Source organism: Euphorbia lathyris, chromosome 6 (assembly GCF_963576675.1).
Source record: "Euphorbia lathyris chromosome 6, ddEupLath1.1, whole genome shotgun sequence".
NCBI lineage: Eukaryota > Viridiplantae > Streptophyta > Magnoliopsida > Malpighiales > Euphorbiaceae > Euphorbia > Euphorbia lathyris.
In genome coordinates this window covers 43,640,618-43,664,275 of record NC_088915.1, presented here as the reverse complement: position 1 = coordinate 43,664,275, position 23,658 = coordinate 43,640,618, and the positions used below count along the sequence as shown (strand labels likewise).

General features: G+C 38.2%; 1 protein-coding gene across 1 annotated transcript; it reads right to left on the bottom strand.

The window, feature by feature from the left end:
• Positions 1 to 19,705: 19,705 nt before the first annotated feature.
• Positions 19,706 to 22,618, bottom strand: LOC136233983 (universal stress protein A-like protein). The gene is made up of 4 exons (XM_066023722.1): positions 22,338 to 22,618; positions 20,402 to 20,523; positions 20,129 to 20,247; positions 19,706 to 20,005 (listed from the first exon to the last, which is right to left on the bottom strand). Exons 1-4 carry the CDS (start codon positions 22,513 to 22,515, stop codon positions 19,897 to 19,899), a joined length of 528 nt encoding a protein of 175 aa, XP_065879794.1. The 5' UTR covers positions 22,516 to 22,618; the 3' UTR covers positions 19,706 to 19,896.
• Between the last annotated feature and the right edge of the window lie 1,040 nt (positions 22,619 to 23,658).

Genomic DNA, 23,658 nt, shown 5'->3' with positions numbered 1-23,658 from the left:
GCCATCTTTTGATGCTGACCCCTGGAAGTGCTTGAAATTTCACCTACATGACCCTCAGGTTTACAGAAGGTATGAACGTAGTCGGTTTTCTCATGGTCACCGGATTTACGAAGTATAGCTCCTTCGTTTTTCAGTTTGAATAGTGAGGCTAGATATGCTGGGTTGATGGAGATGTTCTTTCCTCGGACATGAATCGCTAGGTAGTTCCTGTTATCATTGGCGACTTTCAGGTTGGCGTAGAATTCTCGTACCAACTCAGGGTAAGTGGGATCCCGAACTGAGAACAGCTCGATCCAGCCATTGTTCTTGATCCACTCACAGAAAGGCTGCTCGACATCCACGAATCCTTGTGAGAACCACCGCGAGTGGTCAATCTTCCACCCCCTCACACTCTCGAAGACTTGAGTGTAGGTGCGTTGTACTACTTTCTTACCGTTGTCCTTTTGCTGCTGTTTCCCTTTGGAAGAGATGGCTTGGACAACTTGAGCTTTCTTGCTCGGCGTAGTAGCTCCAGCGAGATTATGCTGAGTAGGAGAAGTGGGATTGTCATCGGAGCGGTTATGGGAGAGACCGGCACCAGAGATGTTCAGAGAAATTTTAGTCATTTTCTCAGATAAGTTTTTAGGAGGTTTGGGAACTTTGAGAGAGAGAGTATGAATGCCGAAGATTTCTAAGCGTAAAGAAATAGACGTGGGAATTCATCCACTATTTATAGAGATGTTGAGTTAATCCAAGGCGTTGAGTAATCCGTTTTGCCTCGAGATTCTCAATCGACAAAGATTCTGGCATTTATGACACATACGGCGCGTGTGTTTTCTAATTATAGCCTATACGTCATCCTAGGTGGCTATTTAATTCGCATGCTTTGCATTAAAGTTTGCAACGGCTCTTTACTCAGTGTTAAGAATTTCAGGTGTTTAAAATTCTGAGTAGTCAATGTTATGTAGAGGAATCGATTTTATGCGTAGTAACTCAGCTTGAGATAGATACTCAGCATATATATATTTATCTACTCAGCATGTAATAGCACAAATCATTCAGCATGGTAATTCACTCAGCATGCATACTATACTTGAAATTTATTGAAGAGGATTGAACATACCAATGGCTTCTCTAAGTATGTTGAATTGCTCACGAGCCAGTGGCTTTGTGAAGATATCAGCAAGCTGCTCATCAGTTGGGACATAGGTCAGCTTGATCTCTTCCTTGAGTACGTGATCTCTAATGAAGTGATGTCTTATGCTGACATGCTTCATCCTGCTGTGTTGGATTGGGTTCTTTGATAAGTCAATGGCACTTTTGTTGTCACATTTGACTTCAATTGTTTTAGTCCGAACGCCAAAATCTTCAAGTTGTTGCTTAATCCATAGGACTTGAGCAACACAGCTTCCAGCAGCAACGTACTCAACTTCAGTGGTTGACAGGGCTACTGACGCCTGCTTCTTGTTGAACCAGGACACAAGACAACTCCCAAGGAAGTGGCATCCTCCTAAGGTTTTCGTTCAAGCTTGTCTCTTCCATAGTCAGCATCAGTGTATCCGATAAGTGTGAAATCTGAAGTATTGGGATACCACAAACCTGCATTCACTGAGCCTTGCAAATATCTAAGGATTCTTTTTACAGCTATGTAATGAGATTCCTTAGGGTTAGATTGATATCTAGCACAATAACATACTGAGAACTGAATGCCCGGCCTACTGGCAGTTAAGTAAAGTAGAGAACCAATCATACCTCGGCACAATCTGCTATCTACTGACTTACCATTCTCATCAGCGCAGAGGACAGTGTCAGTGCCCATTGGAGTAGATATTGGCTTACAATTTTCAAGTTCATATTTCTTCAATATCTCCTTAGCGTACTTAGTTTGACTTATAAAGATGCCATTTTTTCCTTGTTTGATTTGAAGTCCAAGGAAGAAGTTTAGTTCTCCCATCATTGACATTTCAAACTCAGTTTGCATCTGCTTGCTAAATTCCTTGCACATTGACTCGTTAGTGGCACCAAAAATAATGTCATCAACATATATCTGAGCCAGCAGGGTATCTTTACCCTTCCTCTTAATGAATAAGGTTGTATCAGCTTTACCTCTGACATAATTTCTAGTCAGCAGGAAACTGGTCAGCCTCTCATACCAAGCACATGGTGCTTGCTTGAGGCCATACAGAGCCTTTTTGAGCTTATAAACGTGGTTTGGGAATTTAGGATCCTCAAACCCTGGAGGCTGATTAACATAAACTTCCTCGTTTATAACTCCATTAAGGAATGCACTCTTAACATCCATTTGAAACAATTTAAAGTTCATATAGCTTGCATATGCACATAAATTCTAATAGCCTCTAGCCTTGCCACTAGGGCAAAGGTCTCACCGTAGTCAATACCTTCTTGCTGACTATAGCCCTGAGCTACAAGTCTTGCTTTGTTTCTGACCATGTTCCCTTGTTCATCCAGCTTGTTGCGGAAGACCCATCTTGTTCCTATGGTCTTCTGGCTTCTTGGTTTTGGCACTAGATCCCATACTTCATTTCGTCTGAACTGATCAAGTTCTTCTTGCATTGCATTCATCCAGAATTCATCATACTCAGCTTTAGCAAAATTCTTTGGTTCCTGGATTAAGACGAATGCTACGTTGCTGAGGTATCTCCTGAGTTGATTTCTCATCATCAGGGTATTCTCAACGGCATCAAGAATGGCACTCTCTGAGTGACCTCTTGGTATCCTAATCTCCTTTGGTAGATTGATGTCTTGCACTGGTTGTGTTTCAAACAATCTCTGCAGGTGTAGATTGGTCAGTGAAAGTAATTTGAGTTTCACTTTTACCTTTGGTCAGCCCTTGAGGAAATGACTCAGCGGATGTTTCTTGGTCAGCGGGTGCTGAGTGTGGGTCATCCTCGGTCAGCGGCTGGTATCTACCTGCAGAGTTAGTTTCATCGAACTCAACATGTACTGACTCTTCTAAGACTTGAGTTCGTTTATTGAAAACTCTGTATGCTTTGCTGTTTGTTGAGTAGCCTAAAAAGATAGCTTCATCAGCTTTTGAGTCAAACTTATCTTCATCAGCTTTTGAGTCAAACTTAGCTAGGCTATCTTTAGTATTTAAGATAAAACATTTACAGCCAAAGGCACGAAAGTATCCAATGTTGGGCTTTCGTCCTTTCCAAAGTTCGTAGGGGGTTTTCTTTAGTATAGGTCTAACAAGAGCCCTATTAAGAATATAGCACGTTGTGTTGACAGCTTCTCCCCAAAAGTACTTTGGAAGCCTATGCTCACTCAGCATTGTCCTGGCTATTTCAACCAAGGTTCTATTTTTCCTTTCAACAACCCCATTTTGTTGAGGCGTTCTAGGAGCAGAGAAATTATGGTCAATGCCGTTGGTTTCACAGAATTCAACAAACTGTTGGTTCTTGAATTCTCCACCATTATCACTTCGGATGTGAGCTAACTTAAGGTCTTTATCATTTTCAAGTTTTCTTACCAAATTTGAAAATGTCTCAAAGGTTTCATCATTGCTACTCAGCAAGATGATCCAAGTGTACCGAGAAAAGTCATGTACAATGACCAAGAAAAATCTTCTTCCACCCAAGCTCAGCGGCTGGACTGGACCGAAGAGATCCAAGTGTAGTAACTCTAATGGACGCTTAGTTGAGACAATGTTTTTACTATAAAAAGATTGTTTGGTTTGTTTTCCAGCTTGGCAAGCGTGGCATAGTTGATCTTTTTCAAATTTAAGTTCTGACAGACCCTCAACCAATTGCTTTCTTGCTAATTTGGCCAGGAGGTCCATGCTTACATGACCAAGTCTCCTATGCCATAGCCAGAAATTTTCTTCCTTTGACACTAAGCATACAGTTTTTGAAAACTTCTTTTCCAAGTTCAACATAAAGACATTATCAATACGAGGGGCAGTTAAAATTAACTCATTTGTTTTACCCTCGAATATTTTACATCCAGTGTCATCAAATATAACTTTTCTCCCATTGTTACATAGCTGAGCTACGCTGAGTAAGTTATATTTGAGTCCGCTGACTAGGGAGACTGACTCAATAGTAGGATTGCCACCAATGGTTCCTGACCCTACTATCTTACCCTTATTGTTGTCTCCAGAACTTACACTTCCTCCTCGTTTACGCACAAACGTGATGAACTGAGTTTCATCACCAGTCATATGCCTCGAGCATGCGCTGTCAATATACCACATCTTTGACTTCTCAGCACACCTCAGGCTCACCTGTAATATAGCTAGTTGCTTTTAGGTACCCAATTCTTTTTGGGTCCTTGCTTGTTAGGTTCAACAAGTAAAGCATCATATTTCATTTTATGACGACACACTTGGACAGTGTGTCCATTCTTTCCACAAAAGTCACAGCTGACCTTCCGTTTAGGATGTCTCACTGACTGGTCAGCACCCCAATGCTGAGCGTGCCAGCACACCTTTGTGGTGTGTCCTTTCTTCCCACAGAAGTCACACTGGACATTCCGCTGAGGATTCCATCTCTGCTGACTAGTACTTCGGTACTCAGTGTTCAGAGGATTATTTCTTTTATTCGGAACCTTAAGTTGGTTCTGAATTGATGTGACGTCCTTCCTCAGTTTCTTAGAATCTGATTGGACCTCAGTGACAAACTTTTGCATGATTTCTACATTACTATGCAAAATCGAAGTGTCCTGGAGAATATATCGAAGGTCACTCAGTTTGACCTCCTCAACCTCGTCACATCGCCTGCTGAGTGCTCTAACCTTTTTATTACACTTTTTGACAAGTGTATAAAGGTCACTCATGGTATTAACCATTTCATTTCTGAGCAAGGGTAGTGAGATTACCTCAGTTGAGTGTTCCTCATCGTCAGATGCAATGGAGGGGTCAGCATGCTCAGAAACACACGGCTCAGTAAGCTCATCTGCCATGAAGCAGATCTTTGCTGACTCAGTGGCATCAGCTTCAGATGATGATGAGTCATCACTATCACTCCAGGTTGCCACCATTGCCTTCTTGCCGTTCTTCCTTTCTTTCCTCAGCGAGGGACAGCTTGACTTGATATGGCCAGTTTGATGACATTCAAAGCATGTAATGGGCTTTGAGCTGTCCTTTTTGTACTTGCTGTCGCTGGAGTCAGCTTTGTACTTATCAAACTTCTTGTAAGGCTTCTTAGAATATTTGTCATTCTTTTTTAACAGCCTTTTCATCTTTCTAGTGAACATAGCCATTTCTTCATCGTCTGTTGAGCTCCCATCAGTGGAGTCAGCTTTCATGACAAGAGACTTTTGCTTATTGTCTTCAGACTTTTCCTTCACCTCGAAATTCTTCATTGAGATCTCATGGGTCAGCAGTGAGCCAATGAGTTCATCATACTTGTAGGTGGTTAAGTCTTGAGCTTCCTCAACATCAGTTTTCTTTGCTTTCTAGCTTTTAGGAAGACTCCTAAGAATCTTCTTGACTTGCTCTTCCTTAGTGAAGATCTTTCCAAGTCTCTTGAGCTCGTTCATGATGTTTATGAACCTTGCGTTCATGTCAAAGATTCCTTCATCATCATTCATTTCGAACAGCTCGTACAACCTCATGTGCTGGTTGACTTTGGATTCCTTCACCTTGTTGGTTCCTTCATAGGTAACCTCGAGCTTCTTCCAGATCTCCTGCGCTGACTCACAACTTGAAATCTTGTTGTATTCTGCAGCATCTAACGCACACTGAAGCATGTTTATAGCCGAAGCATGATTTTGTAGCTTCTTGAGATCATCCTCTGTCCATCTAGTCTCAGCTTTGACAACCGTTTGGCCATCAATGGTTTCAACAGGAACAAATGGGCCTTGGACTATAGATAGCCATGCGCTCATGTTTGTTGCTTGAATGAAATTTTTCATTCTATTCTTCCAAAAGGTATAGTTAGACCCGAAGAATAGAGGAGGTCGAGTTATGGACAGACCCTCAGGTAAAATCTGAGTTGTCAGATTTCCTGGGAGAAACCGAGTGCTGTTCTCAGCCATAGTGGGGATCAGCTCAAGGTAGTTAAACCTTGCACAGTGAGCTCTTAAGCTCTGATACCACTTGTTGGTCCCTTATAACGTGACAAGTTAGTTCCAAGGGGGGGGGGATAAGAACTATTTAAAAAATTGTCCGTTAAGGCTGACTTCTTTTTCTATGAAAAGGACTACACAGCGTCACTAAGTAGATTCAAGACACAAGCTTAGTCAACTTGTGACTAAGTCTGCTTCTTTACTTGAGTCAGAAAATAGCACTTAGAGTCTATTCCTGAACTCAGCTTCTTAGTAAACTTAACTCAGCGTGCGTTTTTTACTTAGTCAGTTTTCACAGCAAGCAATATATATTAAAGGAGTTTAAGGGTTAGAAAGATATTACTCAGCAGACTTATCCTGGTTCGGCCTCTCCGCCTACGTTCAGTCCCCGGAACTCGTTCCGAGCTTTTTGAATTCTCTACTGAGCTCTTTAAAGGTAGAGCACGAAACCTTTTACAAATAGAAGCTGAGTATAACAATAGTACCTTCCTTTATACTTCTACTCACTCCTATATCTACGCTGAGTACTATAACCGAGTACTCAGCCTCTCCTTTCTATTCTTCTAGAAATGATAAAGAGTTTGTCCTAAACAACGATTGCTAAGACACTTTAGATGATTGGAAATCACTCTAGACTTTTACACAATAATATGGAAATTGGTGTAAGGTATTCGCTTTGCTTTTCTCACAGAATCTTCGAGTATGAATTTGGTCAGCGTTTTGACAACTTGAAGTTCTGTATCGATTGAAGCAAATGGATGGCATTTATATAGTGACACTTGAGGCACCTGGTCATTTCGAATTTCGAAATAACCGTTGGAGGGAAATGGCTTCCTGTCGTTATCACTCTGGGCGTGCTCAGCGTCGTTGGCCAATAGGATTCACGCATCTTCTGTCTTCGTCAGTCTTTGGCAGAACGTTTCGACATTTAAGGAAAAGTCCACGAGACAGCTTTCTGTGCCTTCTGAACTTTTCTCAAAGTAGAAATACTTTGTCTAGAAGTTGAACATTGCCTGCCGCTGTCCAGACTGCTTTGTCGTCCAACTCAGCAGCTTCTTCTTGAAGCTTTTGCCACGAAGGCTTCTCGATCCTTCTCTTGCTGAGTCGTCGTTTTAGTTGATACGGCTTCATTTTGAACTCTTGGGCCGAATGGTATTGATGTGTTGACTTGGGCTTGACTTCCACTTTATGGGCCTTTGGGCTTTTTAATCTCAATGTCTTATACACAATTAAACTCAACATTGAACAAACACATTAGTGTAATAAATCAAAGCATTTTAAATTTAATGTGTTAGAATATTTTTAGCATTACTTAAATAATTTTGTCAAATTAAAATCATGTGGAAAGGTGTTTCAACAGTAGGCTCATCTCGATATACTTTCCAGAATCACTTAGGTCTGTCCAACAAGGGGAAAGAAGGACGAAGATCATTTAGGGACTCTGATCGAAGTGTCCTCCTCGAAATGCGAGGAGCCTTGGGATGTGAGAGATCCGGACCACCCTTGTTAGCATGGAAGCTGCCTGCGCAAAAACTGGGAATATCTTTCTCAACTCCACTCTCAGAAGCAGGTAGGGGATCCCCCATCTTCGACGAGTCGGCTTCAGCCTCCTTACTAAGATCTCTATCAGCAGGCACATCAGCGGCTTTAACCTTTTTAGAAGTTTCATCTCTAGAAGTTACTAAATCCTGAGCACCTCCTCTACTATGCTTTTGGTTACCTGTCTTCAGGGCAATAAGTACAAATTTTCCAGCCCGTGGAAGTCATACCTGTAGAAGAGCAAAAAAGCGTTTAGAGTTAACAAAGGAACCTTATCTTTAAACATAATCTGTTTAAATGATTCACCAAGCTCAGGTATGAACTGTGGAGAATCTCTTGACAATTCAGACGTCAAAGGAGCATCAAATTATTGCTCAGCCGAGGATGGGCTATTGTTAGGCATGAAATTGACTACATTTTAACGTATTAATTATAATAAATTAAGGGTGTTTGTTGTGTTTTATTGCAAGAAGGAAGATCTTATAGGTGCTTTTGTGCAGATAAGGAAAGTTTAAGCCGAACAGTCTGGAAGCAGCCTATTTCGCACATGCCAAGAGGAGATTGAGCCATTCTTTGATCCAGCGGTCAAACGCCGGAACTTCTGATGATGGACATCGACAGAAAGGAAAGTAGGTATGACAGTAGCTGCAGGCAGAAAGGCGGATAACTGCAGTCGTAAAGCAACATGATGAAAGGAAAGCTCAACCCTTGAGTGTTCAAGGGTCAAAAGGATCTTCACTACTTTTATCATTTTTAGATTTCTGAACAATTGACTTTTTATTGTAATATTTTGATCGGATACTTTTTTGGTACCGTTTTGGCCCTGACCTTTCCTTTAAATAGATGTAGTAAGGATAGGAAAGGGATCACATCTTTTGAGAAAGAAAAATATAGACTTAGTCCGGAAGAAAGAAAGCTCCAGAGATGGAGTTTCAGAGCTTTGAACCAGCAGATTGCTCACTCCCCAGTATGAGTGAGTAATCCTTTTGAATAGGTGCGGCCAGTTGGGGCCGGTGATGTAAGCTTCCTAAGTCTATTAATGAATGAATGGTGTTAATGTATGAAGTGTTTGATGAGGCTTTATATTTCAGTGCTTATGCATATATGCCTGTGTTAGATGAATGATAGGACACTGCTTTCATCTTCACCGAACTCTCTATCAAGCATCCAACCCCGAAGCAGAAATGTTAGGTGGTTTTATCAAGGGTTTTCTCATTTGAAATGCTGCTTCAATCTTAATGCAAGAAAGAACAAACCTTTAGGACGCTGTTGGTTTTAGTAAGTCTTAGAATCTTAAGAACACATGAGAGTTGACTTAAGTGAGCATTAAAGCAGAAACCTTGACTTCAGTTGCATCATTCATGACTGATTAGGTTGTTTAGGAGCTTACAGTAACCTGTTCCGCTGTGCTTAGCCTGTTCTACTCGTTTATCATTATCAAGTAATCATTTTTATTCGTAAAGTCATTTGTTTAGTCACAAGTTTTCACATCTCTCAACACCTATCAATATAAAAGAGTCACACACCATGAACACCCTGTTTAGCAACGTTTTCTAGTGAAATTTGGTCCTCAATCCCTATGGAGACGATACTTAACTTATCACTTTATTACTTGTATCTAGTGCACTTGCTAGAGTCTATTGACGGAATCAGATGTTGATGTCGTATCCGTAAGACCAGGGATCGTGGTTGTCTTTTCCGATGAAGAGCAAAAACTCTTGCCTTCTTTCGCAGATGTCAAGGAGGGAACAATCTCCCAACAATTCGTGATACGACGGTAAGCCTTTAAAAAGTGACTAAGAGGATTTTTCGCATACTGAAGAATAAGAATCTCTGACGAATATCTATCTAAAAGTTTGGAATGCGATGGATGTGAGACGCCTCGCCTAATCCAACTCCAGCCCTAGGGAAGAGGAACATTCCATGTCCTTTCAGGAGGAAAAACAACGATCCATCTATCTTCATAATTTTCAATGGGAGGAAGATCATTGATGAATAATCCCTCCTCGCACATATCGGTCCTTTGAAGAGAAAATCGCCCAGATTTATCCTTGAAAGATCTGAGAAGGTAGAAAAGATGAAAAGGGTTGACGGCTGGAACTACTCCTTTCTCGTTACAAAGTGCGTAAAACGCCAGAAGCAATCTCCATCCTTAAGGATGAAGCTGAGATGGAGACAATTTGTTGTTTTTAAAAAATTCCATGAAGAAAGAAGGTAAAGGAAAGCGGACCCCCATTTCCAACAGAGCCTCATGAATGGTGAACGATTCTGAAGGCACGAAAGCAAAAGAAGTCTTCGAGTCTGAAGGGAGGCGGACCTCCCAATCAAACGGAAACGAGAATGTGGTCTTGAAAGTACGAACATCATCTTGAGATAGACAAGTAGGAACACACAAGGCTAATACATCTAAGGAGTGTGGCCCCAGTGCTTCGAATATATGTCTTGATGTTTGCTTAGTACGAACCATGATGAAGATCTTTAGACAAAATAAGCCAACTGTAGAAGAAAAAGCTCAAAAGCAATTAGAAACACAAGCACGTTAAAGGTTCGAGCTTCATTCGAAATCGCAAAACGTTGAGGATTGATTTCGTTAAAAGCAAAAAAACATTAGAGGTTCGAGCTTCGCTCAAAATCGCAAAGCATGGAAGGCCAATGTCATTAGAAAAGAAAAAGCGGTTGAGGATCGTTTTTAATTGAAACAAAAAAGTGGCTTAGGATCGTTTTTTAATTGAAACGAAAAAGCGGTTGAGGATCGTTTTTTACGAAAAAGCGGTTGATTAATAATTAACTAAATGAACTGAAAGCAATAACATAACAAAATAAAGTGAACAATTAACAGGGTAGAATGTGAACTAACAGATGGTACAATCCAAGATGAGGAATCCTTTGATTAAATCCTATTTATGGGTTTAGGGAGTTCAGATTTATGTTTTACCAGTGATTGACGGTAATTGCCATAATAAGAAAGACAAATGTGTACAAGATTTATCTAACCTATTCATATGCATTCGGGTGACGGCTTGATTAAGCATATACCCTAGGTCATGCAAAGCATTAGGTTCTTTGGCAACTAAGGCTAAAGCTGTAGCCCAGCCACAAAGCCGCACTCCTAGTGGTCTCTAGCAAGGTCAGGTTTACACACGTTCAGCATAGATAATTCTGTGGTCAGGTTCTTATCTATCTATAATCCTATCTTTGTCAGATTCATAGGCATTAGGCGCAATTTTATGTACAAAGCAGGCTAGTTGATCGTCATCGAGTCTCATTCTAGCAATAATCCTATTCCTGACAATTTCAAGGCATTAAGCATGCATAAACTGATCAATCAAAGGCCCTAGGTCCCTAATCATACATATTCATACAATCAATTTCATCCCCATCCCAAATTGGATAGGGATCAGTTCATAGACAAACCAATCATAGTAATAGGGAGTAAAGGAATAATGGAAAACATCTTCAATTGAATATAAAGGTAAAAGATAAAAGGGAAAGAGAGAAATCTAGAACCCGTTTGTCGATTCCGATTTATAAAATAGAAGATCAGCTTCTCCCATCAATTGTTCTTCAATAAATGAAAAGAAAAAATAAATCTAATATAGAAAGCAGGAAAATAAAACTAAACTAAAAGCTAAAACTAATTAATTGTCTACATTGTGAAAGAGGAAGAAGGAAGGGGCCATAATGAATGAATGAATCTCCCGATTTATAGAGTTAGGGAGAAAACTCTAATGTCACAGGGGCAAAATAGAAAATTACATAGTGTTTTAGTGGGCCTCCAGGCCCAAATCCGCGCATTCCAGTAAAGGGGAATGCGTTGGTGCGCCTTCCCCTGCCTCGTCTCGTCGAGACAAGGAGTGTCTCGACGAGAAGAGGACCTGTCTCGACGAGACAGGTAATGTCTCGACGAGACAGGTCCTAATTGGGGCGATTTTGCTCCGGCTTTTATCTGTTTAGGTCCCTGAGCTTCCGAAAGATGCTCTAATGGTCCCTGATGAATCCCAAAAGTGCTCCGACGGTCCGTGAATAGTCCGAAAATGCTCCAAAAGGCTTGGGTCTGGTTCGAAAATGCTCGAATAGTCCCTGGAAATCCCTGAAAACACCGAAAATGCCATAAATAAAGGAAAATACATAATTTAACTAAAAACTATCAAATTAACATCTAAATTAACTAAAGACTAAAGTAAAACAATCTAAATTAATCCTAAAAACACTATAAAATAGGGAGCTATCAACATCCCCACACTTGAATCTTGCTTGTCCTCAAGCAAGACAGAATCCAAAACAGCAAAAAATCAACAAATAGCTCCCATACAAAAACAAGAATCTACTGCACTCTATTATCCACAACAGTTCAGACTACTTATTTTGCAATTAAAAACATAATGAACCTCAGACGAGTCTCCAAAACTGATTAATTGGTTTATCGATCAACACTTCATGAAAACGAAAGAAGAGAACTAAAATTGATAGCTCACAGGTGGTCACTCTAACGTTCAAGTGTTTGGGTGTAAATGTTTTTATTTGTAAACGCTCTACATTTTATTGCACAAAGTGGTCACGTTGGGATTGCATCATCCATCCGGTCAAAATTAATGCATTAAAATTAAACAAGATCATAGGTCTTTTAGGGTTGTAACATAGGCTAGAGGTTGGATTAGGAAAAAGGGAATTTTAGGCAAAAAGTTAATGACTCAAATAGTTAAAATTTTTGCAAAAAGGACACAAAATTAGGGAGCTATCAACCACCTCCCCACACTTAAATCTTGCTTGTCCTCAAGCAAGTCAGAATCCAAAAGGGACACGTTTTCCGCTATGTATAAGAAGGTTTAAGCTCAAGGTTGTTTTTGTGATTCAATGAAGTATTCGGGAAGCAACTAAAATATAAGCATGTCTTTTATCCTTTCCTCTATAATGTATTTATTTTTATTTTTTATTTGGTTTTTAACCATTTTTTTAATAGAGGGGAAAATAGTGAAATTCAAATGGGCAAATGTTGATTCTTCTATTAAAATTACAACCTTTTAATGATTGCTAGCGGGAATTTGAAGGATATGTGTGTCTAAGGATTTATCAAAGCTAAATTGAGTCAATTAACTTGGGTGAGAAAGGGTATTTAAGGGGGCTAAGGTTTGTAACAGGGTTATAGACTCAAAGGGGCTTATCTAGTGGATTTGTTAAGGGATTTTGGAGAAACAAAGAAATAGGCTAAATTTCACAAAGGGCTATACCTAGGTTGCCTAATCATTTCAAGTTTAATAAAAACACAAAATTCAACCAGTATTGGATGCAATTCCTATGAGCACAATGACAATAAATGTAATGTTTCACCTAAGAGATCAGTTGTTCCTAAATATGAGTCTAAAATATTGATCTTTATGGCTCTAACTCACAATTCAGCGGTTATTTGTATCAACCTAGCCTCAACTAACGTTTCGTTCCATGTCAATTTTAGGCAAACAATACTATTTGGGGACTCAAACATTGTTCAAAATTTTTCGCATGCATCAATTTCATTTAGAATGTGCAAATTTTTAAACGCATTGTCAACTGTATTGTCGGGTTAGCTACATGTATCAAATTCAACTGCCTAGGATTTTTTATTCCTAGAAAAATAAAAAGCAAACAGAAACATAAAGTATGAAATCCTAAAATTTAAACAAAAACATAATAAACATGCAACCTAATATAGAAAAATAAAAATGGAAACATGCAAATGGCAAGAACCAAAAATCATCCTATCCTATTATCTCCTCCCCCACACTTACAACATGCATTTACTTCTAAAAATCCATAAAAGTAAAACGTAAGTAAAGTGCAAAAAAGAAATAGGATAGGAAAACTCCCTCGGGGGTGGCGATCAATCCAACTCCGAATGTCCGATGCTAAATTGTTCAAATCCAAGCAGAAGTCCTGAAAATCAATCCGGCGTCGGTGAGTTTTCTTATTAGAGGGTTCTGCCAATAGAAAAAAAAAACAAACATAAGAATAGACAAAGCAAAAGAAAAGAAAAAAATTTAATTTTTTTTTTAAAATTTTGTCCGTCTCGTCGAGATGAACAATGTCTCGACGAGGTGAGAATTTTTTTTTTTTAAAACAATGTTTTTTTTATTTTGTGTCTCGTCGAGACAGCCAGGTGTCCCGGCGAGACGACACAAAATTTTTCATTTTTTTAATATACAAATCTAAACAATTATTTCAACCTATTCAATTTACACAGATTATAATCGAAATAGTCCCCGGCAACGACGCCCAAAAATTGATGCTCGTAAAATATATAACGGTTAATAGGACAAGTGTATCCTATCGCAACAAGTAATATTGTGCTAAGCACGAGATTGAACCACAAAGACTATTTGTTATAATTAGTAAATCTACCTAGGTTGATCTAATCATTTAGGGGGTTGAATAAATGTTTGGGTTTTTAATAATTAACTAAATGAATTGAAAGCAATAACATAACAAAATAAAGTGAACAATTAACAGGGTAGAAAGTGAATTAACGGATGGTAGAATCCAGGATGAGGAATCCTTTGATTAAATCCTATGTATGGGTTTAGGGAGTTCAGATTTATGTTTTACCAGTGATTGACGGTACTTGCCATAATAAGAAAGACAAATATGTATAAGATTTATCTAACCTATTCACATGCATTCGGGTGACGGCTTGATTAGGCATATACCCTAGGTCATGCAAAGCATTAGGTTCTTTGGCAACTAAGGCTAAAACCATAGCCCAGCCACTAAGCCGCACTCTTAGTGGTCTCTAGCGAGGTCAGGTTTACACAGGTTCAGCATAGATAATTTCATGGTCAGGTTCTTATCTATCTATAATCCTATCTTTATCAGGTTCATAGGAATTAGGCGCAATTATATGCACAAAGCAGCCTAGTTGATCGTCATCGAGTCTCATTCTAGCAATAATCTTATTCCTGATAATTTCAAGGCATTAAGCATGCATAAACTGATCAATCAAAGGCCCTAGGTCCCTAATCATACATATTCATACAATCAATTTCATCCCCATCCCAAATTGGATGGGATCAGTTCATAAACAAACCAATCATAGCAATAGGGAGTAAAGGAATAATGGAAAACATCTTCAAGTGAATATAAAGGTAAAAGATAAAAGGGAAAGAGAGAAATCTAGAACCCGTTTGTCGATTCCGATTTATAAAAAGAAGATCAGCTTCTCCCATCAATTGTTCTTCAATAAATGAAAAGCAAAAATAAATCTAATATAGAAAGCAGGAAAATAAAACTAAACTAAAATAGAAGATCAGCTTCTCCCATCAGTTGTGCTCGGGAGAGAACCCTGTGGCCTTTCTTCCCTATCCCTATTAATCTGAGCTACCTGATTGCTCAGATCTTTGCAGAAGGCTTCATTATTGGCAAGTCTGGCTGAAATTTCATTCAAGAGGGTCACCACTTCATCAGGCTCCTTGGAAGGTGGCATAGGACCTTAGTTCTGCTGTTGATATGGGGGCATGCCAAGCCCCTGCTCTCTGTGCTCCTGGACAAACCCGTTGGGAAGCCTTAGCATGTTCTGGTTTGAGCTCCCGTAAGATAAGTTCGGGTGCTGAGGCTTCCTCCAATTATTGTTGTTGTAGGAGTTGTAGTTGTTGGGGTTGTAGTTGTTGAAGTTCTGATTGTACCTCTGTTGTCCCCCAACATAGTTGACCATCTTCATCCCATCTCCAGCGAAAGGGCTACTAGCTTGACATTCCTTTCCATGGTGGTCGTTGCCATAATGCACACAAGTGGGAGGTTGGCTGAATTTCGCCAACAGTACGTCCATCTTCTTGCTCAGCTCCGTTACAACCAGGTTCTGGTCCTGATCTTCCACAACAAACACCCGCTACCTTCAGGGGCCAGCGAGTTTCTCTTCCTGCCACTGCACACTCTTCCTTGCCAGCTTGTTGATCATCTCATATGCCTCTGTTGCAGTCTTCCTAAACAGATCTCCACCTGTACCGGAGTCGACAGTAGCTCGATTAGTGGGCGTCAAACCGTGATAGAAGACGCTCACCAATTGATGTTTAGGTATATCATGATGAGGGCACATGAGTAGCATCTTCCTAAATCTGGTCCAGGATGTGTGGAGCGACTCGTGCTCGGGTTGGTGGAATGAAGTGGTTTCACTCCTCAGCATCACCGTCTTGGAAGGAGGAAAGTAGTAAGAGAGGAACTCCTTCTCCAGTCTTGCCCATGTAATGATTGACCCGGGCTCTAGCGATCTCAGCTGTTCCAAAGCTTGTCCGATTAGTGAGAACGGAAAAAGCTTCAGTCTAACAGCATCCTGAGGAACTCCATTTGTCCTCGCGGTGTCTGCACACATCAGAAAGCGATCCAGATGATCATTCGGGCTCTCCTGCACCTCTCCTTCGAACAGCCCTGCTTGTTGGATCAAGTGAATTATTCCCGACTTGATCTCATAAGAGTTAGCTGGGATGTTTGGAGCCACGATCCCAAACAGATGCTGGTGTCTGTTGTTGGAGTTTAGTGTCCTAAAGACAATTATTTTAGGATATAAATATTAATGAATAAATTGTTTATTTAATCATTTGTTTAATCAGATATATAGCATAAAATATAACTATATATAAAGGCACAAATCTTTCATAAAGAAAGTAATCCTAAGTTTGTTTAAGTAATTATAAAGTGTTCATACAAGCATGAAGTGAGACTATACTTTATAATAAGATCAATAAACTTAAAATCAACCCAAGTCAAGTAATATGTTATAAGGGTTGGCATATTACTATTGAGACTTGCATGTAACAATGTTTTCTGTCGAGACAGAAAGCTGATCTCACAAGCTTTAGATATTTAGATATCTAGACAGTTACATTGATCCGGTGAAGGAGTTCATTAGGATTGGGACCCGACTTGAGATAACAGTATGGATTGATTTATCTAATGTGTCAACTGTTCATCTCATTGGTATTAGTAGGTATAACTAATCCTCAGACTCAAACATTCGTTAATTAGTGATTCTGGATTATGGAGTCCGATACTTTGATTCTGTGCGAGCACGATCCAACAGGTGAGAGCCTGGGGTGTGTGAGAGCAGGGTTGGGTATCACACAAAGTAATTGCAGAATAGTTAATGTCACATTGAGCATTCGTCACTCCCGATAAGTGGGAGATATATCCAACTGGCCGCTTGTGGTGAATTAACTGAAATCCTTGCAAGGTGATAGAGTTAAGAGTAGAAATGGAAATTTCACTTAACTTATCTTTCAGAGTGAATTCAACCTGTATAAGTAAAACGGACTCTTCGTTATATGTAACATTGACACGTTCCATGGTTATAAGGAATTGACCAACAGGATATAGTTGATGATGGATCGTATTATACTGTACCTAATGCAGAAAGGTTAACGTCAGTTATCAACCTGACTTCTTAATTGCTCTGGGGGAATATCATAGGTTCTGCTAGTAACAACTCGCGACGGTATTCCGTTATATATATGTTGAAATAATCGTGATGAATTAATTTCAAAGGATATATACGACTACTGGCAATAAAGGACCTAATGGGTTGCATATGGGACTTGGAACCAGGGGACGAAAATGTAATTAGTGAGACACTATACATGGGCCGAAATTTGTAGATTAATTAGGGATAAATTAATTTGATTAATAATTATAATTTGATTATGGTTGTGAATTAAATTAAAGGATTATCTGATAATGTTAATTAGAGATTTTAATAGGATTGAAACTCTAATTAATTATCCCTAACAATAATTAAATTATTAATTTGATTAATAATATTATCTAGATATAATTAGTTATTATTTAGATAATAATAAAATGTTTATTTAATTATCTAATTAGTAATCCTATTCCGAATAAGATTCTAATTATTTAATTACCTAACACAACTCGGATTAGGGTTTTGAGAAGTCTATAAATAGACACCCTAACCCTTAAATTTCGAACACAATGAGAAAGGAGGAGGAACCATTCCATCTTCGTCTTGGCTAATTTACATTAATTCTTACTCTCTCTTTGATCTCGTATCGATTTCTGTTAGAGGCAATAATTGTGATTGCTATTATTAAGATTGATTACTGATTAGTTATTCTTTTCTGTATTGTTTCTTTTGTTGTTCGTGATACACGGATTAAGAGTTGTGGGCACTTCGTTTGCAACTGTAGATAGTTCTTCAGAAAAAGTATTTCATTCTATCCCTCTTTATATGAAATAACAATTAACAAATCTTGGAAAAGAGAAATAGATAAAATAGATAAAATTTTATAATTTCGCTGCGCCCAGACTTGTCTATTTTCCTTCATCTGTGTGGTGCTAAAATCTCGCTCATTGAGCGGGTATCAGTGCCCGTTTCAGTGTTGGTCTCTGGATCTGTCATTTTGATACGTTTGATTATCTCAGCTGGCTTGCTATTCTCGATTTGCCTGATTCTGCGAAGAGTACGTTCAAGTTCAAGATGAAGAGGGACACAAGGTAATTCCGCGGATCGAGTATGGATAAGCTGAAAAGAAAAGATAAATAAAATAAACATGATTTCCAAGAAAAGGAAAGCATAATTATCTAGTATACAGTTTTATTATACAATTCACACAATTATACAGGGATACTTAAAGTTGTTTTTGGCAAAATAGAAATAAGTAGTACAAATTTTTACAATATAACATGATATAATCATATAGTTTTAACATATGAACAAAATAGAAAAGACATAACCTAATTTATTTAACATATGAACAAGTATAAAACAAGAATTATAAACAGAATAAATGCCTAAACTAACAAATTCGACCTTTGGTTCGATATTGCAGAGAAATAAATCCCCAGCAACGGCGCTAAAAACTTGATGCGCCTCAGGACAGATGCCCAATTTGAGACTCACTAAGGGATAAGTGTACCCCGTCGTTATCAAGTAATAATCTGGACAAGTCCATGTATCGAATCCACAAGATTTATTCCTACAAGTATCGAACTACTCAGTTTGTAATGTTATATAGGCTTTGAGGGGTTTAAGCTTGGTAATGTGAATTATATACTATACTCTAAAAATACAAAATTCATAACATATATAATATAAAAATAATTTTTAATAAAAAATAACAAAATTATATATTATAATTTTATTTTTATATGTTATTGTCTTCTTCCTTTAAAAAAAGGAAGGAGAGTTGGCAGTCGCATGTGATGCCACTGCCAACGTTGCTGCTTTTAATCCATTACTACGCCTGCGCCGTCGTAATGGGTGAAAAAATATCTTTTTATCCACTACGGTGGATAAAGCACCATAATGGGACTACTTTTTAACTAAAGTTTAAAAACAACCCCTCCTAAAGAAATAATTTTTAACTATACCTAAACAAAGAATTATTTTTAAAATTAACACCATTTAGAAGTTTAACCCCAGTGTATGCGATTCTAATATTAGAAAAGACAAATTTTATAGTTGAGCAAGTAACAACTTCATTTTTAATCTATTTTTAAATTATTTAATAACATCTTTTGCATTTAACTTATTTTTTTTGCAACCGAGTGATTAATTGATTACATTTTACGCAAGTTCACAGGGCTAACTAAATATTTTATGCAAATTGAAAGGACTATCAAGACATTTTGAAAGTTCAGGAGATCAATCAAGCTTTTTGGATAAATTTAAGGGTAAAGTGATGTATTAAGCCCATTAATAAACATGATGCATTACCATAATATACCTACAAACTCGCTTTCTAAAACTAAATCTTGTTTTTTTAATAATAAAACTAAATCATTTACTCTGCTTGAATATGATGGATTACGAAGTTAAGGGCAGGCCTTTGTTGAAAATGAATAAATTCTTCCAAAAAAAATCTGAATTTTTTTAGCTTAGAAGGAAAAAGTTTTAAGGCACCTAAATCCTTAACCGTTAGCCTATCTGTGGGCATGTTGCCTGAGGAACTCGTCACATGCGATGAGTTCTTGGGGATTTCAGCATGTCCAGCCATCAGAATTAGAATTTTAAGAATTTAATTTGATAGCCTAGTGCAAAAAATGCATAACTTTATAACAAGCTGTTGCAGAATTTAATAAGTGTACAAAAATAAAAATACTTTTAATACTGTTATATTATGATATTGAATTATAAGTATTTTTAAGAAAAAAGAACATTTTATTTATTGACAGTATAAAGTTAGAGGAACTTAAATTTTGTATTATTTCATATTCAAATTGGAATTAAGTCGAGGAAATGATAGACACACATAAGCAAGCACTCTTTAGTCAGCACAGCAGAGCATAGCACTGTTGATCCTTGGCAAAATACAACAATACTAGTCTTCATTAAATATCACATTAGTATTATTGTTGAGAAGGAAACATACATCAGTCGTCAACAGGATCATCAGGAGTTTCCTCAGCTCTACGCTTGATTGAGATAACAGGACACTCTGCGTGCTTTTGGCAGAATTCACTCACTGTTCCAACAAATACCCTGCACTTCCAACATTTTAATTATACACCTAACTACACATTTTAATATTTGATTAACACCAGAGAAACCTATTTGGTAAATCCAATAGGATATGTGTGATTTTTCTTTTTTTTTTTAATATACCTCTGGAAAGGACCAAGCCCCCGACACCCAACCACCAGAAGATCTGGCAGCACTCTTTTCACTTCATGGCAGATTACTTCCTTAGGATCACCGTGCTTAACCCAAGCTTCACACATAATCTACCACAATTCAACACAAACTAATGAAACCAGAGCTGTATTAACAACTAATGCATTCAATCAGTTATTCTATATTGACCTCAAAAGTTGACAATATACTAGGAACTGAGTAATCCTGCAGTATCAGTACCCATTAACAAGTAATTTCAATTACCCCCATATGGTGACATCTATCAACAAAATACTCCAGGAGATGAATTCCTCTGATCTTATCCCTCTGTTTCATGCTCTTAAAATCCTCAGGAGATGCATATATACTATCCATATCATCAAAACCTGGCAGAACGTACACAGGAAACCATTAGGCAACTGATGTTTTTTGTAATATTATGTTGTGCGGAATTAACGAAAGATAAATAAACAAACAATCGAAACACAGATTTACGTGGTTCACCAACGTTGTGTTGGCTAGTCCACAGGCAGAAGGAGAATAATATTTATTAGGAGGCGAAAATCAGATTACAAATTAGGTTTACATAATGGAGTATTTATAATACTCAATCTAACCTAATCCGACTTGGAACCCACGACCTAATCCGACTTGGAACCCACAATGTCGAATCCAAACAGAAAACCGAAACACAATACTAATCCGAATAGGAAACAAGATATACCGTCGGGCCGGGGGCGACTCCCCCGGACCCCGACTCGCTGACCGGGCAGCGAGACCCCGTTGCTTCCTATCGTAGTATGTTATACTGATTCAAGGCATTACGACATATTATGTATTAAGAACATATGCAAATGAGGATGAGAAGAGAAACTGAAAGTTGTAAATCATATAAGAAGCGTGAACATGTCTGAAGTTTGACCAATTCAAGGATCAAACTATTTTGTGATGAAAACCAGGAACACTGAAATTCATGATGAAGGATAAATGTTGTTTCATTTTTATGTTTCTGCAGAAAGGTTCTTGCTTGCATTCCAAAAGTAAGCCAAGCTCAACAAGATTACAGGCGCAGCATGAGTTCATACTGTTAGAGATAATATTCAGTATTATCTCTCCTAATTATCTTCAGGATAATTACCCTCCTAATACTTATAGAGTTATACTTGTATCACACGTATAGTAGGATTATACTGTTCTATTCAGTAGTCTATTAGGTTTACAATACCTGTTATATATATACAATCTTATCAATGAAACCCTAATCAAGGGACTTTACTCAATCAATCACTCACTCTCTCTCTCTCTCTCTCTCTCTACCGTCGACTTCCCTCTCTCTCTCTCTCTAGTCGACATTCCTCTCTCTTTCTCTATCTCTCAATGTTCTACTTCTATCAACACATACAACCAACTCATAAGCTGAAGTTATGTATGAATAAAGGTTACAATAGCTACATGCTGAGTGTCATATATTAACAGCAGCTTCCTTGAATTACAGAAAGGTTCTACTGAGGTTTGAATCGTGACAATTAGGTCAGAAGTCACAGGGTGGTCTTACAGTTCTGTCAAGCCTTAGTTCACCATCAGTTTGTGTAAAACAACAAAAGAACACATGCAGCAATTATGCCTTTCTGAATCTATCCCACTCAGATCATCTTGTTAGCCTTGCCTAAACCCTAAACCCTAAACCCTAAACCCGAAAACTCTCAATCTATCTTTTCAAATGAAACTAATAGGAAACAAAACCTAATCGAGATACTTACATGCGATCTAAATAATGAAATAAATGAGGCTCGAAGCAAGGTTTTCACATAATCAGGTTAGGACGTTCCTCTATATCAAATTGTTTCCTTAGCTCCTTCACCATTCGATCATTTGGTTAACAGCAAAAAGTACAAAACTCTATCAACACTAGTTTCATGTTTTCGGTATCAATATCAATAACAAATAGTAATTCAGTCTCACTTCTTTTTCCCTTTTCTATTATTTCTATCTAAACAGAAGAAATTTAGCAATACATACACAAGACATCAAATTCAAAGACAAAAGTAAACTAAAAAAAGCATTAATCCAGGTACACCTTGCGATTATCCTTAATCAAAACGCAGGTACTCATAAGAAAGAAGTTTTAACAATTTTACTAATAATCAACGATCTCTAAAGCGGTAATTTGAAAGAAAGAGAAAGAGAAGGAGAGTGAAACCGTCTTCATCCGGGACTTGGACGTGGAGGAAGAGAAGCTTAAAACCAGCCGTGTTAGAGCGAACGATCTTTTCAAGGGTCCAGTCGAAAGCACCTTTGCTGCTAATGGAGGGATGTGGATAGCTTTTGATAGTTGACTCGTTCACAGCTATCATTATCCGAGTCGGCTCACCTTCCATTTTTATCGCACACACTGACCTGATACCACTAGCTCAATCTTCGAGAATTATTTTTCCCTCGCAAAAGCAGTCTCTTCTATCTGTAAAGTTCAGAATGAGCTCTTCATAACTTGACAGTAGGACGGATAGAAGCGTACTGCGCACTTGAAAGTAAAATAGAAACAGTTCTACTTGCCAGGCTAACATGCGCTTCGGCAATAGAAAAGGATAGTGAGCGTCGTTTGATAAACTTGGTGGGGCTTGCGGTGTACTTTTTGTCTGTAACGTAAAATTTTCAAATTCATGACCGACGTAAAAAGAAAATTAAATTTTGGCAAAAATATAAAAATAAATTTTGTATTTGTACCATTTTCAAATATATTGATTCCATTAGTAAATACTATTCAAATTGATTTACGATATTAAAGAAAGTCAAAAATTAAAGAGAAAATAGTTAATTTTATCTTTATATTTATTTATTTTATAAACTAATCTTTTATTATTTAATTATTAAAAACAAATCCGAAAACAAAAATTGAAATGGTGAAAAAATTGAAATTCTCTCATTGTTTTTAAACTGTGAAGAATTGTATTAATCAGATAAGTCCACAATCGAACATAGAAACAAGGGAGGGGGGTCAATGAACCATTCCCCTCTGCTACTAGAACTAGCTATTGCTCGTGCAAGAGCGTGTGCTGTTGAATTGTAAATTCTACGAATAAAACGGACGAAGCAATTTGGGAGATCCTTTAACAAGGAAAGGTAATCCCGTATAATTAAATAGAAGGGGGACACTGGTCCCGGGTCATGAAGCAACGCAAGAACGACAACTTGTGCATATGTTTCTATTATCACCCGCTGCCATTCATGTGTTCTGATCCAAACCAGTGCCTCACGTAGAGCTTCAGCCAGTGTTGCATCCTTTAATATTGCCATCAGACCGTTCCTGGCAGCTAGAAACTACCCTCTCTCTTCTCATACCATACAGCCAAAGCCAGCGTCTCCCTGTTCTGGGACTAAAGCAGCATCAATATTAATCCTGATGAAATTTGACGGTAATGAAACGGGTAGTCCAGACGGACCAACAGACGGGGCGGTCGTGCCCAGGCGTTATTGTTGTGCTGTCTGCCACGATTCCAGAAATTGACAGGCGATTAGAAAGA